We start from the raw sequence: 16475 nt of genomic DNA, 5'->3' as shown, positions 1-16475 counted from the left end.
GCCATTGTCTGTAGTTTTCCTCTCATCTGAAACGTGACAGTGGTTGGCCCGACGAATTTCACATGGCAAAATCAGCCAATGATGCGCACGCGATAAGGACCAGAGCGCTTCAGCATCACTGATTGATATGTGACCTGCCAGTCTAATGTAAATATCATCATTGGATTACAGACTACTCTATGTCCATACATACTACCACACTATGTTGCTTTTCAAACAGGACATACAAATTTGCCAAGGATTCTACATATCATGCTTACCTGCGAAGTGAAATGCGTTAGCATAGGGACGGACAACGCGGGCTTCGACACCGGGGACGAGAATTCCGGTAGAGCCAGGCTTGTTTTTGGCGCGTCCATCGAGCATGCCAGGGATGGGCTTCATGGCGATGGTCATTGACAATATTTGATGTCAGCGAGCTGGAAGAAGCACATGGGGACATCACTTCCGAATTCGGACAAACTGTAACCTGTGAAGATTAACAGTAGCACCAGGGGTTTGCACGCGATATATGGAGGACGCACCTTCAGTAACTCTTGGTATGTCTGTGAAAGGAGCGCAAACCTAGTCGGCGAGCTGGGGGTGAGAGGTACGCGTTGCCGCTTGCAATTGTCTTAACATATCAACAGCTTTGAAGTGTGGATAGTGCACGAGCTGGCGTAGAAGGGAGGGGACGAGGAATATGGTATCTACATTCCAGCTTAATATGGGCACCAGAAGTACTGCAGGACACGCCAAATGCTCTTTGTATTTACTTACTTCGGAACGCTGTCAAAGAATACATTTATGTCCCATTTCGGAAGCACGACAATCATGGAGGGTTTGAAGAAGCTGAAGAAGCTGGTCGCGTAAAGGCCGGGAGCGACAGAGCGGAAGGACATGAAAGATTACTTGCAGCCCATCAGGGGTGTTCCATATTGATGGTTAGCAGGGGGAGTCAAGGAGACCTAGAAAGTGGCGTCGGAAGACATACAGCCTGAGATTTAGCCATTCCCATACTATTTACCACTGTTAAGGGGGTGGCAGGATGCTGACGGAGTACGCGTTCAACTTTATACCACGACTCAGACACACACATATTTACGATAGATAAGCGGGAGTAAGCCCCCCGCGTAAAGGGCTATGTCCGACATAGGGTCTTCGACCCCAAAGGATAATAAATCTGATTTTAAAAAAGAGGGTGGCAGGAGTGAGATTTCCGTGGCATGTCATGACGGCTGTACAATAGTCAGACGGTGCGTCTGTTTTTGCGATTCGAAACCGAGACTATACTTTCGGGAGGGTCACCTGTTCCACTGGAATATGTAAATCCGATCTGCTAGGAGACCCGAAGTCAAAGCGAGTTGCAGTAACAAGGACTGGCAAGATCCTAGTCGCCTGTGCGAGCGAATTGGCATGTTTGAACTCGTACAGTGTTGAATAAGATGAGAACAGTGCAAATGGGACGGTGATAATCAATAGGGAATGTAGTAGGGCTACATAGTCCTGAAAAAAAAAATTGTCAATTTACAATCTCGACTGAACAATGAGATGCAGCATACTGGGAAGTTCTCGCTCTGAGTGCCTACCAGATCTCCATTCTCTGGATGAAGACTTGGGCTACCTTGCGACACATCAGCACCAAGTGCAGTAGCGCCATCGCGGACACGCTCAACGAACTCCCTGAACGAACAGCGCTGGCCAGTAGCCACATTCACGAACATCATGTAATCTGGCCACCCCCGCTGGTCAGGCAGGTTGAAGAGTAGGTGGTCAACATTAGATCCTGGGACCTTTGTCAGGTCTGGAGAACGACTTGTGGTACATGCTTGACAACCGATCCCCGAGGCTTCAGCAGTGATCTCGACTGCGGCTGAGAATATGAAAGGTTCTGGCTTTTTATTCAATGGTATGATGGAGCCGGACTTGTACGTTTGAGAAACGGATGGCGTTGCCCGTCAATAGATGAAGTTCTCGCAACTTAGAGAAGCAAAGTAGAGGCTTGATGGTATCTATATCAATGGGTGCACCCGGGAGAGAGGACTTCAGTCGAAGAAGTTGCAGGGATTCATGCCTCCATTGATTTGACAAGATACTGAAAACCACCTCCAAATCTTCAGGTGATGATGCATGGCTCGTCGTAATACGCAAACGAGAAGGTGAGAATTGGACCGCCTAATAAATGCACCGATGGTAGTCAGCCAAACGGAATTCATCCTGAAGCTTTTGATACGGGAAAAGGGTGGCATTCTAGGAAGAGTAGGATGCGGAAACTGTGAAAAATTGTACGCATGGTCATTCGGGATACTGATGTCCAGTTCGGTCAGCGATGAGTGCCATGCAACGAATGTGATTGCCGCTTGACTGAGTTGATCGCAATGAAGCGCCTGAAGATGAGGAAGACTCATAATGACATTTGACACAGTGGCCACGAGGGGTTCGTGAGACTCGTAACCGAAAAGACGGAAAGATGTTAAATGGGGGCATGAGGCGGGAAGAGGTGAGATAAATGAGATATCGGGAAAGCCGGCAGGATCAACCTCGACAGTAAGATCTGTCAGGGATGGCACAAAGAAAATGTCCAGGAGATGGTAGTCCTCGGGAATGACGTGGCGGTAATCAAGTCGCTGCAAGTTTGGGAGGGGCGGCTGAGCGACAGGTGATTGCCGAAGAGCCCTCAAGATGTTGCGATACAAAGGTGCCTCTAGATGGAATGTCAAAGACCGGACTCGCGGTACGTATTTCTGCATGAACCTCCCAATCCCTAGTGGTCAGAGCGTTCGTGCGATACTAGCAGTAGTCAGCTGTTAGTTCTCAGTAAGAAAACTCTGTCGTTATAGACCCTACCTCAAGACACCACGAGTCATTACTCGGTGAGTACGGCGAACAATAAACCAAGGGGTGTGGAAAGTATAGATCTCCCCACAACACATTCAAGCGGGTTCATGGAATGTTTGGCATGTCCTAGCAAGAGCCGCATGCCCAACATTTCCTCCTGGTTCACATTTCAAAGAGGGCTCATTTACGTGGCGGAAGATCACGTAGGTGATGTCGTTCAACTGCAGAGTGGCATGCATGGTGAAAATATGAAAACTATAGAAAATATTAAAGAAAGGATGCGATTATCGATAGAAGCTGACTGCGCTTGCACTGAGCTAGAATCGGCCAGATTCGCTAATACTGCGATCCTCGACATGGTGGGTTAAGAAGTACTATAACCAGTATACCCACGGATATTTTGACTGACCACAACGTTGAACGTGAGCATGAACCAAATGCATGAGCTGAACGTATCTTTAGAGCATCATCTTCTTGAAGTTCTAAATGCTCTTCTGACTATCTTACCCGACGACCTGGCTGCAGAATTGTCAGCCTTCATATCATCATCATCATCATCATCATCAAGCACTCTCATTCCGTACTACATTCTCCTCAAGATATCCCAATGGTCTCGCTCACCAGCAGGCCTCAAAGCCCTGCAGAGTTCTTCGCTGGATCCTCAGTCTTATTCCATGGTCTCTCTGCTTGCTGGCACGCGAACATCACCAGAAAAGAAGTTTCCTGCATATGTAGCAAAAGATCCAGAAACTGAGCGCCGTCAGGCAGCAAATGACAAGAAGGCGGTGTCTACGGTCGTTAATGGGGTCCTCAGTGTCGCAGGAACCGGGTTTGCAACGTGGTGGGCAAGTGAACGTGCGGGCATGCGCCTTGAATGGGTACGAATCTTCCGCTTGGTGTTATTTGATGCTCATACATGTCTATCCAGAGAGCTTTGTTCGCAACGTCCGTTGCTCTCGTTGTTGCCCTTGCAGAAATCATTCTGTACATGATATGGGACTCTCGTCGATCAACCAAGAAAACAGAACGTGCTCCGCGCATACTATCAAGGAACGAGAAGCTCGTGGAAGACTCGGACAAAGCTGACATAGTGGATGCCACTGCAGCTTCTTCCAGCGCAGACCCTCATCACTCTGCATTACGCCAACGCCTAGTTCAATCTGCTTCCATTCCTCACGACACTTTGCAGGAGTAACATGAGATACTCTGTCTCCCACTATCTCTGCGGGCCAGTGTAGTGCGACAGTATCTCACATGTCATCCTGTGAAGTTAACAGCGCCTCAGTATACGCTGTAGAACAGATAGGCAGCAATGAGTAAAGATCATACGTGATAAATATGTCGGCTGTGTCTCAAAAGATAAACATTTGGTCGAAATCAGAAAAGGAGTCATACGCCAGGTATGTGCCATGATATGAAAGCCACGATGCTGTGGAGTATGATTAGCCGGCTAAGAGTTGTACAGCACCAGCACCAGCCCAGCGAGCCATTAGCCCTTCTTTGTCTTCCTTTTTCTATTCCCCGTGCTACTACTCGTGCCAGAGGCAGGTGGTAATTCAACAGTGCCTCCAGCTGCTTCGGCACTCGCGCCGTCCTCCTGCTCGATCTTCGCCCGAGCTTCCAAGAAGAACATGACATCTCTGACCTGATCCTGAAGATCATCGATCTTAGCCTGGTACTCCTGACGCTGCGCCTCCGATTGTGCAGTCGTCTCCTTCATTTTAGTTAGATTCCTCAAAAGTCCCTCACTAACGGCCTTCTCTTCCTTCAATTCTTTTTCAAACTTCCTTGCGAGCTCTGCGACGCGTTCCGCTTTCTTTTCTGCCTTGATCTTGTCCTTGTATACCTCGTTTAATTTTTCTTCCCCCTCTCGACGACATTGTGCTTCACGTTGCTTCGCTTCTGTCTTGTCCTTTGTTAGGTCTAGACTCAGCTGTTCTACCAAATTTCGCAGCTCTTCCACCTGTGTCTTCAGCTCAGTTGTCTGCTCTTCATAGAATAACCGCTGCGAATCCAATTGCGACGTGAGCAGATAGGAATATTCAATTCCAATTGCCTCGATCTTCTCAGCGCTGAGAGAGTCTGCATGGCTCGGACCTAACGTGCCGTCATCCCGGGAATTGACACCCATTGAAGACGCAGCGGAAGGAAGCTCGACGAGTTTACCATCTGCTTTGTTCTGAATGAGACGATGAACATATCCATCGCCCGCGTAGTCCCACACGCGCTGCGTTTCAAGCTCAAGGGCATAGAGATGGGTTGTCTTTTCGTAGTGCGCGTGTGCATGAGCACGGCCATAGCGCCCACAGCCAATATTGCCGCATATCAGACAAATCCATAGGTTCGTGGTGGAGGAACAGTCAGCACACGTAGAAAGAGAAGTGGTGGCAGCATTTGCAAATGGGATGGGTCGTGAACGCGAGGTGGATGAGGTAGGATGTGAGGAGAGAAGTGTTTGCGAATATCGACAAACAGGGCATCTGGTGATGATCATAAGTCGTTGATAAGGAACTGCCATAAACAGTAGCATACCGGCTGTCGCCCCATTTACTGAGACACATGCAATGGAATGTATGCGAGCAAGGGACTGTGATGAGACCAGTGACAGCTGAATCCATCCTTTCCAGACATACGGGGCAGGTCGGGAGTTCATATACTGATTGAGGCAGACGCGCAGTGGTAGAGGAGGAAATAGATGTGTCTGAATCTATCTCGACAGATAGGACACGCACGATATGACACGTCTCGGGCTGTAATAATACTCAGTATCAAGCTAAGAGAAGTGTTAACCACCTACGTCCATGGAATTGAATGGTTTGCCGTTGTATGCTTCTGCAAATTCAAGGGCTTGATCGGCCTGCCGGAACTTAATGACAGCGATAGAGCGATTTGGAACGGAGTCTCTGGAAATATCCCATAAGCCTCAGAACGAGAATGATGGGATGTAAGTGCACACCGGATGAGACGAAGGTGAGCCATACCCTCCGCGGCGGGTGCCACAAAAGCGAGGAAGTCCGAAGGTGTCATCCATGCAGGAACTGCTAGTACACCAAGCATGAGGCCATCTTCTGGGACGGTCTCGCTTGCACTTGCGGCAGAGGGTTCATTAGACTCATCCGCACCATTCTGTCGCCGTTCGTTACATTGGCGGTACACATGAACTGTGCCCTCAGGCAAATTCGTTGAACCGGACTTCGATATCGTATTAGGGATAAACTCTGCTGTCGAAGGGCCTGAATAAAACAGATGGCTTGAACTCATGTCCGCGAAATATGTAATTACTCGCACCTCGCCCTGCTTGTTTCTCTTTACCAGCATACATAGTAGAATTCGCACTCTCAAAATCAATCCAGTCGAGCCTTATTGGACCGAACCTGTAATCCTTGTGAGCTGGGTTGAATAAAGCGTTCCTCCTGGCAGTTGGTTTGGGGCGATGTAACGGTAAGTTTTGAAATAAGGCCTTCGGTGTGAAAGTGTAGACAGTGTCAGGATGCGACAGTGATTCATCAATAATATTATTTCTGTGCAATGCAAGTCGGATATGATAGCCGTTTAACATACTGTGGGCTTTGGAAATGAGCCCATTGATATCGCGTGATGTAAGATGGCAACGTGCACGAGCGCTCGCTCAGCGAGGCTAGTCAGCTGTGTCGCGGACTCAAGCTATGATCATAGCCACCCCACCTTCAACAAAGCTTGTTCCTCATCCAGATTAGAAGGAACGGCCATCTCTCTTCGCCTTTAAAGGGTTGTCTAGAGACTACATCCAGATGGACTCCGACCAATATTTGCTCAACGTCCGGTTTTGCGAGATCTGTGCTGGCTGTCTCAGCAAGAGTGGCAAGGACAGTGTCCCATATCTGACCAGGGCACTTGATACGATCGCTAGTGATCTTGCAAAAGATGGAGACCTGAGGTGAGACCGTAATGCACCTTCCATGAGAACTCGATATTAAAAAATCAGGATTCGTATGGGGTCGGAAAATCCTTCGATATGGCCGTCCCTCCAACGGCTGTGGAATTTCCTTGCAGACTACCCCTCAGCGGATGCGGATGTCGCAGAATTGCGCGTCCTCGTAATAAGCGTCGCCAGATTTACTAGGAACATTGTCGCAGGCGTTGCAGCGAACCAGCAGAATGCATTGTGAGCCTGAAACATGTTAAATGATGCTGATATCCTAACGGCCTAGCGAGCTTCAAGTGCAGTCGAGCCAGCTCTTCGCCGTGTTCTGCATCTGTACAGCTCCTGGTCTGCATTTCAAGTTACGGAATGTGAGTCACCCATTCTGCAGCACCCATGTTAATTTAAATCGGATTCCACTCTCATCTACAGCTTTTCCAGCTACTAGGATGGCCGTTCAGGCACTCTCAAACATTGTTACCACCAACGAGGATCTCACGTCCCGCCTTTGGAATTCTTATCTTACTCTACCTGAGGAACAGGTGATTCTCATGTAAGCCACCACAGCTACTTGCTGAGCTACAGGAATTAACTTGTTCCTTTGAAACAAATCCAGTCGCTTGCTCGGCTCCCCTGACCATAAGACCATCCTATCACTCTTGATACTTATGGTAAATTGTATTCACGACAGCACTGAGCGTCGGTGCGTAACGTCTCGCTTCTGTTTACCGTTTACCGATTCCTTTTGTATTCTGCATCCAGTTCTTTACTCACAAAATCACGTGGAGGGGCCCGAATATGCACAACGCTTTTGGACCGTGTGGTCCTATTGTACGATGCGGAGGAATCCACCGATGGCGCAAAGGCGTTTGACTATGGGTAACTGTAACTGGCGTGTTGTGAAACTTTATAACGACTTTCTTTAATAGGTATCATTTGTTTGCCCACTTATTTGACGGCGGTTTTGCACCAGATCTGTACAACTCTTTGTCTGTGTACGTGTAATACTCTTATCCCACGCAGACAAGGTACTCATGCTCTGAGGCAGTGAAGGGGAGGTAATTGCGCAGCACCAGACTACTCTTCTGAAACTCCTCGACTCATACTTGCAATCATCGCAAATATGTCCTATACATTGCGATATGTGCCCTATGCTGTCGGAAATCTTCTTCTCGCTCTCGTCATATTCGCAGTTAGCAATTACACGAGCTATCAATCCCACCAATTTGGAGCCTTTGGATGGTTCCATCGAACACCTGCAAGAACTTGATTTATTACTGCCCAAAACGTGCGAGGCACTCGTACTAGCAACTCAATGTATTGTCAAGATTTCATTACTATCCGAGGACCAGCGGACTGTGGATTCCTCTGCTGTAGATTTACGAGCGATCTTCCGAGATGCCAGCTCAACTGACAGCCAGGGCATCGCTGAGAGTATTATAGGCATGTCTAGGTTGTCGAGCCAGATCAGAACATATCACCTGACTATGTTTATTCAGAGCTCCTGCGGCTTCTTGATACGTTTCTTCCACGCATTTATTTTGGCAAGCCCGTCGTTGATCCCACGACAGATCGAAACATTCCATCGTCAGTCGCAGGACCCAATGGATTCTCCTACTTAAAACGAGATCTTGTCCGTTTGGTCGGGGTGCTTTGCCATCGAGATAAGACATTCCAGGACCGCATTAGGATACGTGGGGGCATTCCCATTATTATGAATATGTGTGTTGTGGACGAACGTAATCCGTGTATGTCACTTTTTTCTGTGAGAGCGCACGAGATCTCACGACCTTTAATCTCTAGATCTTCGAGAACATGCTATATTAGCACTTCGGAACTTGTTGGACGGTAACATGGAAAACCAGGACGAAGTGAACAGCATTCAACCATCGGGATATTGGGATGAAACGGGCGTGCTGCACGAGAAGGTTGGAGCTACGCTAAGATAATCAGTTGTCAAAACGTCATACCATGAGTAATTTTACATAGAACAATGAATGAAGACAGGTGGTCACAGAATTACTCCTCCTCGTCGTCGAGCGCCATCGTTCTCTTTTTTCGTGCGCCGGACCCGGCTTTCCGAACCCTATGCTCCTCTTCCTCTTCCTCGCTCTCAATGTCCATGTCTTGGTCACCATCATCTCCCCCTGCTTCTACACCATCTTCAGCAGCTTCTGTGGTCCCCCCATCGGTTTCGATGTCATGGTGTTTCCGTTTCCTATCATCTTGCTGGCGCTGAATAATTTTAGCATCAAGCTGATCCAGAGGATCCTCTTCCTCCTCCTCTCGGTGTTTCCGTTTCTTCCTGGACCTAGCCTCACCATCAAACTCCGCATCGTCGTCTGACTCATCCGCGACCACGAAATCATCCTCTTGATATTCGCCGGGACCCCTTTTCTTTTGTTCATCTGCCTTCCGTTTGGTAGCACCCAAATCGTCTTCATCTTCTGAGCCTTCATACTCTGGTTCTTCATCTTCCGACCAGATATCGTGTCCTTGGCGTTTCCTCGATTGACCATACCTCTTTTTACGTATACCAAATCCAGCATCGTCAGTTTTCTTTTTGGATTTTCGAGCCGATTGCTTCATTAATTCCATCTTCTCGCGCTCGGGGTCCATGGTTGGATCAGGAGCCATACGTAATCGGGCCACCTTGTTATGTTTCTGACCCACTGCGCGCACCAGCATACGATGTGTTTCGGACTGCATGCCCGTCGGTCGCAGTGTCATATACCCTGTGACTAAAGCTTCCGCTTGCAGTACCTCTGACCGTTTGTGTTGTGCGACCAGGTATGTTAGACCTTGAGACCTTGAGCTAGAAAGCAGGTTTTGTGACGCTGCTGGCTGGCTCTGTGATGGTTGTGACGGCTGAGTGCTTCCTAGTGATTGGCGTACGACACCACCGGACGTGTCGACAGTCTTGGTAATATCAAACAGCTCCTTTCCTAGTCTCAGGCTGAGAGAACCGTCGGACCAACGAATCACGCGACTATTTGATTGTCTTTTCTGTGATAGGGAGGTCAGGCGTCAGGGATTTGTGGGATTTGAGTTTACATTACTTACATCTTGGCCAAATTCATCTTTTGTCCATCGCCAGCGTACAGTGTTTTCGACTTTGAGTTTGATAGACATGCTCTTCTCACGGATGCTCTCATTGTGATGGCCATCATCCTCGTCGTGCTCTGGACCAATGTACGTATCCGGATGAAAAGGTTTTGAATCCATTTTTACAAAGTTTGGCATTCTGATTACCCAGTGCTAGGGAAATACAGCTTTCAGCGTACAGACATGATAATGAGGCGATATTACATACATCCCCATCTGAACTCTTTGGAACCGGGATGTTGGGAATGCGCACGTCAGCCTCTCGGACTTCTTCCACGACGATACCCGGCTCTTCAGGCTCCAGATATTCCAGCGCTTGTCGGTGCTCTTTCTCCGTCTGTGAGAGATCATCCGACTCAAATCCTGATTCAGCAGGGGTAACAACAGGGGCACTAGGATGATAGCAGTTGTACTCGTCAAAAAGTCCTCAAACATAGTGTATTTACCTGTCTGATTTCGTATCTGCAACGTCATGCTTTTCGTCTGCCTCGTTTCCAAAGAGGTCTTCCATTTCTTCCTCGTGTGCTCCGTCGTCAAGCACCCCTGAAATTGCGGCGATATCTTCTTCCTCCTTCGGAAGAACGTCAGTGCTCGGAGGCTTCATGTCCACATCTCGGTCATTGAATCCTCCAGACAGTGCGTTGGCAGGTAGTAGTTCGGCAGAAAAACCATGGCTGTAGCTTGCAGGCTGGTCCAAGGCACCAGCAAGGGATGACATATGGCTTGTTAGACCAAGTAACTTGTCCCTTCGAGCAGGAGTTGAGCTTAGCCAGGGTTTGAACTCACAAAACTTGTTCCAAAAAAGGGAATCATGTGCACTTGCTCATACGTGACACTCTGTATCCTCACATTCTGTGACAGTGACAATACGAATCCCTTCAGCGAGTATTTATCCATCTTTCCTTCATACTCTTATCTCCCAAACGAGATGAATCATTCAATATGCCTGCAGGGCACGGACTTGTTATTTGGGGCATTGACGTGTGGCGGGGCAGTTCAAGTGCTGTGCTATCAAGCCGCACTATACTGGAGAGAATTAATCTCATTGGCACCGCGGGGGCAGTTCTCTAGCCATGCTGCCACGATCGTGACAAACCAGCTTATTTTGGTGACCTCCCCGCAGCGCTCAGCCATGGCCTGGTTCTATTCCTAGATGCTCCGCGACTTGGACCTATCCGATGGAATGCCACTGTCACTTGGCCGTCTATAGACTTGCCCATTTCTGTTTGGACGTTTTCGTTTAGAAATCACGTCTGCCAGCGCGCTTACGAACTGATCAGTCAAGACCGCTGAATTTGATCTCACTTCATGTTCCCCATAGTATAATACGACCTGACTCCATGATCAGTATACTTGCGATTGTACTATTTAGCGGTATTGGTATAGGTCCCTTTTCACTTACTACGATTCACTAAGTATATTTCGTTATTCCGATAATCTCTTTAGAACGGGCGCTTCGGCCGCTCCAATCAGCCTACCCCTTGGCTCTGCACAGCAACCTATGGACTTGCTGTACTTTCCACATTCCATGTCATATAAATGGGGCTCTCAACCTGCCCATCCAATCTTTCTTGACATCATCCACCCATGACTGACACGCCTTCATACGACAGTTTCTCCAGCGTTTTCAATCCAGAAAATGAAGTGTGGGGCTTCGAGGAACAGCAGCGACAACAAATGTCAAGGGTTTCCTACTCTCTTACTCCTGTATGCATGTTTTTGTCTGCTTGTTACCTCGCTCACCACCGAAATATACAGCAAATGAGTCAAATGGATACGTATGACTATGCGGGTCACGTTGAATTCCCTGGCCAGTTTGGATTCAGTGTACCGTTCTCACCCCTTCAGGGCGCTACTAGGAATGGGCTTCCTCCCATCGATACGAAAGCTCTTGGTCTGCCACGGTTATCGATAGTATCTGATTCTTCTTCAACGACTTCAGCAGGGTCGATGATGCCGCCAACACCCTCTTACTCTTGGGTACCAGATGGTCACCTTCGCGTCCTCGCAGCTCCTGGAACACCATTATCTCCATCAAATATTCAATATCCTATATTCTCACCCTCAGTATGTCTCGATGAATCAATTACACTAATCATTTACAATCGATGTGTCAGAATCCGAAGGGCCTGTCCCCTATCCCTTCCCCGATGTCGCCCAATTCGCCCGCTGCTATGGGTAGTTCTGATGAGGGATCTTTGTTGCAGGCTTTCGACGACGACGAGGTTTGTGGCGATCAATTCAATTGGTGTACGCGTTAAAGGTGAATGAATACAGGAAGATGCTCCCCAACCAATGGAACATGTCGTAAAATGGAAGGCCATTCGTGATCAAGCGATTGTCGTCACAGGCACTACCGTCTACATCCCTCAGATAATCTATCAACCATACACAGAGGCGGATCGCGTCCGCTACATCGAGAAAGCCGATCTTAAGGAGCCTATCATCTTCAGGACAGCGCATCCCGACCAATGGGGTATAGCACTCGAGGACGCCCTAAGAGCTAAGATGAAAGATCTTCTTGATAAAGATGACAATATGTTCGAGAACTGCGGACCCTCTGTATCTATCCGACTTCAGGTATCCTAATTCCTCCCTGGCTCGATTGATTCCTCACCTTCACGCCTTTAGTGGCCCGGGTACCGTGCGTGGACAAAGCAGATCCCCACGATGGACTTCAAAAGTCCAAAAGGTCCCATCACCAGAGCTAAATTGGCTAAAAACATTGCAAACTGCGTGAAACGATTCATCGAAGTGCGTCCTACAGTCTTTATGCGTCATCTGTAACTCATATCTCTCTTCATCACAGGAAAAGGAAAAGGAACGTATGGAGATGGAAGCGGACCGTAGGTGGAGGGTTGGAACACGCCACATTAGGATGGAGGACCTTATTTTGGTGTCCCTGCACCACATCTCCAAGGGTAGCTGGCAGCCTCAGCTACGCCTACGCACTCCACTGAGCGAGATTCAACTTCGGCGCCTTCAAGCTCAAGCCTCGCATTCCATTGCATAGGCTCACAGCTATCCACAGAAGTGAAGATAATTCTTCATTAATCTCAATGCACGGTATGCGTTGAGTACCCTGGATGCCATCTGGATGACATCATGTCCCTGCCTGTTCCGCTCGAGCCTTTGGCACTCGCTTCATTTCTCCACTACCTCATTGGAAACGTGCATTTCGCTCTTTGATGTGTTTTCTCAAAATATGCTGGTTGTTTATGGAGTGTCATGTTCTAGATACGTTTTGCGCGAGCCCCTCGCTGCCGTTAGACTTATAACTTTTTAACGCTGGGCTTTCAGGTTTCCGTTCTTTACTCTCTCACCGTGCTGCTTGCTGTATAGCGTTACATTTCGCTCTAGGCTTTATTCAGTCTTTTCTTGGTGCTTTCCAACTATTTCGATAGCTATGAACACTCACATGACCTCAACAATATATTGTGTGTTACCCTCTACAGTTTACACCGTTTATATACATACCACTTGAGGGACGGGATTGGAATCATTACTTGGATATGAATTTGTGTGTCTGATTAATCTCCTGTCGACGGCTCAGTACTCAGTAGAGTCAGTACTGGTCAATTATTTAATGCTTGGGTGCCTGATCATGTTTGTTGTGAATGTTGTTGTCACGATGTTCACGAAGATATTTATGGTGCGTTTCATGTGCGTTTCATGATGATCATGTGTCGTTTTTTAGGCGACAAGAAACATCAAATAGAAGCAAAGTTATCTGCTCAGCCTCCGCCTAACGCCCATAACAAACCAATCGCTTTTTTGCTCTGTAGTCATGGATCTAACACAGGAGCTCCGATGCTGTCCAGTTTGTCGTCTTAATGATTCTCGATGAGGCAATGGCATCGACTCACATCGCTCTCACCTGCACTGCCAATGCACATCCAAAAATGCTCAATCGTGCACCTTTCATCCATCCTACTCTCTACGTCGGTCTGACTAGCACCGGGTGATAACATCATTAGTCGGGATATGAAGAATTTTGGTAAGGGTGACATGCTGCCAACTGCCAACTACAGTGGCCGTCTGATGCAAAACTTGCGCGCTACACTAGATCCATCATGCATCCATGATATTCTGATGGTTGAGCGCTGATCATTTGGTCTGCTGATCCGAATCTACCATCATGTGGCTATTTATCTTCCTCAAATTCACACAACTGTGCCATTATATAACTATATCTTCGCTGACCTACCTCTTGCTCATCTCATTTTGCTAGACCATTCCCCATGACGAGTGGCGCACCCCCATCCGACGCTTTTCCGGACCTTTGCAGTCATGGAGATCACAGCCAATTCGACACAGTACTGGGGAGCTCGGATTTCGGGCAGCAACAACAGCTGTCAGTGCCTCCATATTCTGTTACTCCTGTGCGTGTTTCCCTGTATGGTAGCTGCCTCGCTCACCACCGAATCATGCAGCAAACCAGTCACACGAATGAAAGTCGCGACTTTCATGGTCAGCTGCTATTTGAGCATCACGACGTACCATTTCCTGTAACTCACAAAGATGGTCCTTTGAGGAATGCGCTTCCTCGAATTGACACGAAAGCACCTGGTGTACTACTACCACAGATATCAGAAGATAGTTGTCTTCAGGTTTTTGTACCTCCAAGAGCTCCACCATCTCCATCAAATATTCAATATCCTATATTCTTACCCTCGGTATGTCTCAATGAACCAATTACACTGAGATTCATTGACAATCGATGTGTCAGAATCCGAAGGGCCTGTCCCCTGTCCCCTCCCAAATGTCACCCCATTCACCCGCTGCCATGAGCAACTATGACGAGGAGTCTTTGTTGCAGGCTTTTGATGACGACGACGAGGTTCGTACCAATTGATGCAATTGATATACACGTCGTTAAAGGTGAATGGATACAGGAAGATGCTCCTCGGCCAATGGAACATGTCGTAAAATGGAAGGCCATTCGCGATCAAGCGATCGTCGTCACAGGCACCACCGTCTACATTCCTCAGATAATATATCAGCCATACACAGAGGCGGATCGTATCCGCTATATCGAGAAAGTCGATCTTAAGGAGCCTATCATCTTCAGGACGGCACACCCCGACCAATGGGGTATAGCACTCGAGGACGCCCTAAGAGCTAAGATGAAAGATCTTCTTGATAAAGATGACAATATGTTCGAGAACTGCGGACCCTCTGTATCTATCCGACTTCAGGTATCCTAATTCCTCCCTGGCTCGATTGATTCCTCACCTTCACGCCTTTAGTGGCCCGGGTACCGTGCGTGGACAAAGCAGATCCCCACAATGGACTTCAAAAGTCCGAAAGGTCCCATCACCAGAGCTAAATTGGCTAAAAACATTGCAAACTGCGTGAAACGATTCATCGAAGTGCGTCCTACAGTCTTTATGCGTCATCTGTAACTCATATCTCTCTTCATCACAGGAAAAGGAAAAGGAATGTATGGAGATGGAAGCGGACCGTAGGTGGAGGGTCGGAACACGCTACATCAGGATGGAGGACCTTATTTTGGTGTCCCTGCACCACATCGCCAAGGGCAGTTGGCAGCCTCAGCTACGCCTTCGCACTCCGCTGAGCGAAATTCAACTCGGCGCCTTCAAGCTCAAGCCCCGCCTTCCATTATACATTGAAGCACGGAATACCCCACCAGGATGATACCGACGGTTTGACTCAGGCGTTAAAACTCGCTTCATGTCTTTCTTTGCTTTTCGATGTTTTCTCAAGATGCTCTAGTTGTTCTATGGAGCGTACGCTGCTATAGAAGTACGCTAGAAGTGCTTTACACGAGCCTTTCACGACTACTAGATTCAAGTTGATACTAGTAAGTAATTATTAGGCTCATCATTCTTTTTGTGTGAGTATCATTGTGCGATATTCATTCTATGCTTGCGTAATGCATTAAATTATTTGCCCGTCGTTATCTGTTGTGTAGTGTATTACGTTCATTGCAAGTATATGCGTGGACGTTAAAGCGCATCTTTTCTAGCTTGAAATCTGAAGACATCGTTGCATCGACTGAGGACTCCTAGTCAGACCCTGATTGAACTTTCTCAATTAGGCAACATCGCCCCCAGCGCGGACAATAAACCAAGATTCATTAAAAAAAATGTAAAACATTTGAAGTCAAAGCCTGGAATGCGACTGTGAAATACTATGCAGACGGTCTTGAATTGCATCGTCACGTCTTGTTGTGTACTAGTAGCGACGTTCCTCATCCTCTCAGATTCTTACACACTGCCTGCCGTCCATCAGATTCCGATGGTCGTGGATATTCAAATGACAGATCGCAACCTTTTATCGTGTATCTCTTCCAAGGCTCAGAACTGCATGTAAATTGCGCGGTTCACGTTGCTAGATTGCAGTCTTGCGGCCAGTATGTACTATGCCCACATCCGATGACACCCCTCCGCGCGGGCCAAATTCGTTGAGGTATGGAACCAGAAAGCGTACTGCCATCTGATATATTGACCTGTTCAACCCTTTCTTTGAGGTATCACCTTACCCGAGCCGCTTCCCCGCCGAGTCCCTCGAGAAGTTGAACGGAGTGTGACACGTTTTCTTGGTCGAACGAGAGCATCACGTACAAAATTATCTCCGCAGAGAGAGGAACATTACTCCCTACTTACTAGTCTGGAACTCAAGGAATGTC

General features: G+C 47.8%; 9 protein-coding genes across 9 annotated transcripts; 5 read left to right on the top strand and 4 right to left on the bottom strand.

Moving 5' to 3' along the window:
- Nucleotides 1-71: 71 nt before the first annotated feature.
- On the bottom strand, nt 72-1703 carry BJ212DRAFT_1590975 (uncharacterized protein; the record flags this gene model as incomplete). The annotated part of the gene is made up of 8 exons (XM_041342502.1): nt 72-142; nt 261-378; nt 525-613; nt 694-722; nt 760-831; nt 892-947; nt 1288-1485; nt 1542-1703. 8 exons carry the CDS (start codon nt 1701-1703, stop codon nt 72-74), a joined length of 795 nt encoding a protein of 264 aa, XP_041187007.1.
- Nucleotides 1704-1865: 162 nt separating this feature from the next.
- BJ212DRAFT_891467 (uncharacterized protein) lies at nt 1866-2910 on the bottom strand. Its single transcript, XM_041344283.1, has 2 exons — nt 2827-2910; nt 1866-2769 (listed from the first exon to the last, which is right to left on the bottom strand). Exon 2 carries the CDS (start codon nt 2727-2729, stop codon nt 2025-2027), a length of 705 nt encoding a protein of 234 aa, XP_041187006.1. The 5' UTR covers nt 2730-2769; nt 2827-2910; the 3' UTR covers nt 1866-2024.
- Nucleotides 2911-3254: 344 nt separating this feature from the next.
- Nucleotides 3255-4012, top strand: BJ212DRAFT_1284281 (uncharacterized protein; the record flags this gene model as incomplete). Its single annotated transcript, XM_041331809.1, has 2 exons — nt 3255-3695; nt 3746-4012. The coding sequence occupies 2 exons, from the start codon at nt 3255-3257 to the stop codon at nt 4010-4012; spliced, it is 708 nt and encodes a 235-aa protein (XP_041187005.1).
- A 294-nt stretch (nt 4013-4306) lies between these two features.
- BJ212DRAFT_1284238 (uncharacterized protein) lies at nt 4307-6376 on the bottom strand (the record flags this gene model as incomplete). The annotated part of the gene is made up of 5 exons (XM_041331806.1): nt 4307-5297; nt 5350-5567; nt 5615-5720; nt 5774-6050; nt 6106-6376. The coding sequence occupies 5 exons, from the start codon at nt 6374-6376 to the stop codon at nt 4307-4309; spliced, it is 1863 nt and encodes a 620-aa protein (XP_041187004.1).
- A 106-nt stretch (nt 6377-6482) lies between these two features.
- Nucleotides 6483-8702, top strand: BJ212DRAFT_890816 (spinocerebellar ataxia type 10 protein domain-containing protein). The gene is made up of 10 exons (XM_041344279.1): nt 6483-6733; nt 6782-6961; nt 7019-7089; nt 7151-7271; nt 7335-7421; nt 7481-7597; nt 7648-7713; nt 7767-8161; nt 8218-8466; nt 8522-8702. Exons 1-10 carry the CDS (start codon nt 6588-6590, stop codon nt 8665-8667), a joined length of 1578 nt encoding a protein of 525 aa, XP_041187003.1. The 5' UTR covers nt 6483-6587; the 3' UTR covers nt 8668-8702.
- BJ212DRAFT_890873 (Leo1-like protein-domain-containing protein) lies at nt 8539-10682 on the bottom strand. The gene is made up of 4 exons (XM_041344280.1): nt 10270-10682; nt 10032-10215; nt 9782-9976; nt 8539-9724 (listed from the first exon to the last, which is right to left on the bottom strand). Exons 1-4 carry the CDS (start codon nt 10539-10541, stop codon nt 8738-8740), a joined length of 1638 nt encoding a protein of 545 aa, XP_041187002.1. The 5' UTR covers nt 10542-10682; the 3' UTR covers nt 8539-8737.
- Nucleotides 10683-11193: 511 nt separating this feature from the next.
- BJ212DRAFT_891182 (uncharacterized protein) lies at nt 11194-12232 on the top strand. Its single transcript, XM_041344282.1, has 3 exons — nt 11194-11530; nt 11582-12048; nt 12101-12232. Exons 1-3 carry the CDS (start codon nt 11411-11413, stop codon nt 12132-12134), a joined length of 621 nt encoding a protein of 206 aa, XP_041187001.1. The 5' UTR covers nt 11194-11410; the 3' UTR covers nt 12135-12232.
- Nucleotides 12119-12836, top strand: BJ212DRAFT_1284305 (uncharacterized protein; the record flags this gene model as incomplete). Its single annotated transcript, XM_041331810.1, has 3 exons — nt 12119-12403; nt 12455-12577; nt 12633-12836. The coding sequence occupies 3 exons, from the start codon at nt 12119-12121 to the stop codon at nt 12834-12836; spliced, it is 612 nt and encodes a 203-aa protein (XP_041187000.1).
- A 1541-nt stretch (nt 12837-14377) lies between these two features.
- On the top strand, nt 14378-15612 carry BJ212DRAFT_890957 (uncharacterized protein). The gene is made up of 5 exons (XM_041344281.1): nt 14378-14499; nt 14562-14663; nt 14719-15021; nt 15073-15195; nt 15251-15612. Exons 2-5 carry the CDS (start codon nt 14586-14588, stop codon nt 15479-15481), a joined length of 735 nt encoding a protein of 244 aa, XP_041186999.1. The 5' UTR covers nt 14378-14499; nt 14562-14585; the 3' UTR covers nt 15482-15612.
- The last annotated feature ends 863 nt before the right edge of the window (nt 15613-16475 follow it).

This window comes from Suillus subaureus (genome assembly GCF_016647635.1).
Source record: "Suillus subaureus strain MN1 chromosome Unknown BJ212scaffold_57, whole genome shotgun sequence".
NCBI classification, from domain to species: Eukaryota; Fungi; Basidiomycota; class Agaricomycetes; order Boletales; family Suillaceae; genus Suillus; species Suillus subaureus.
The sequence above is the reverse complement of the archived record's forward strand: the minus strand, read 5'-3'. Positions and strand labels throughout refer to the sequence as shown.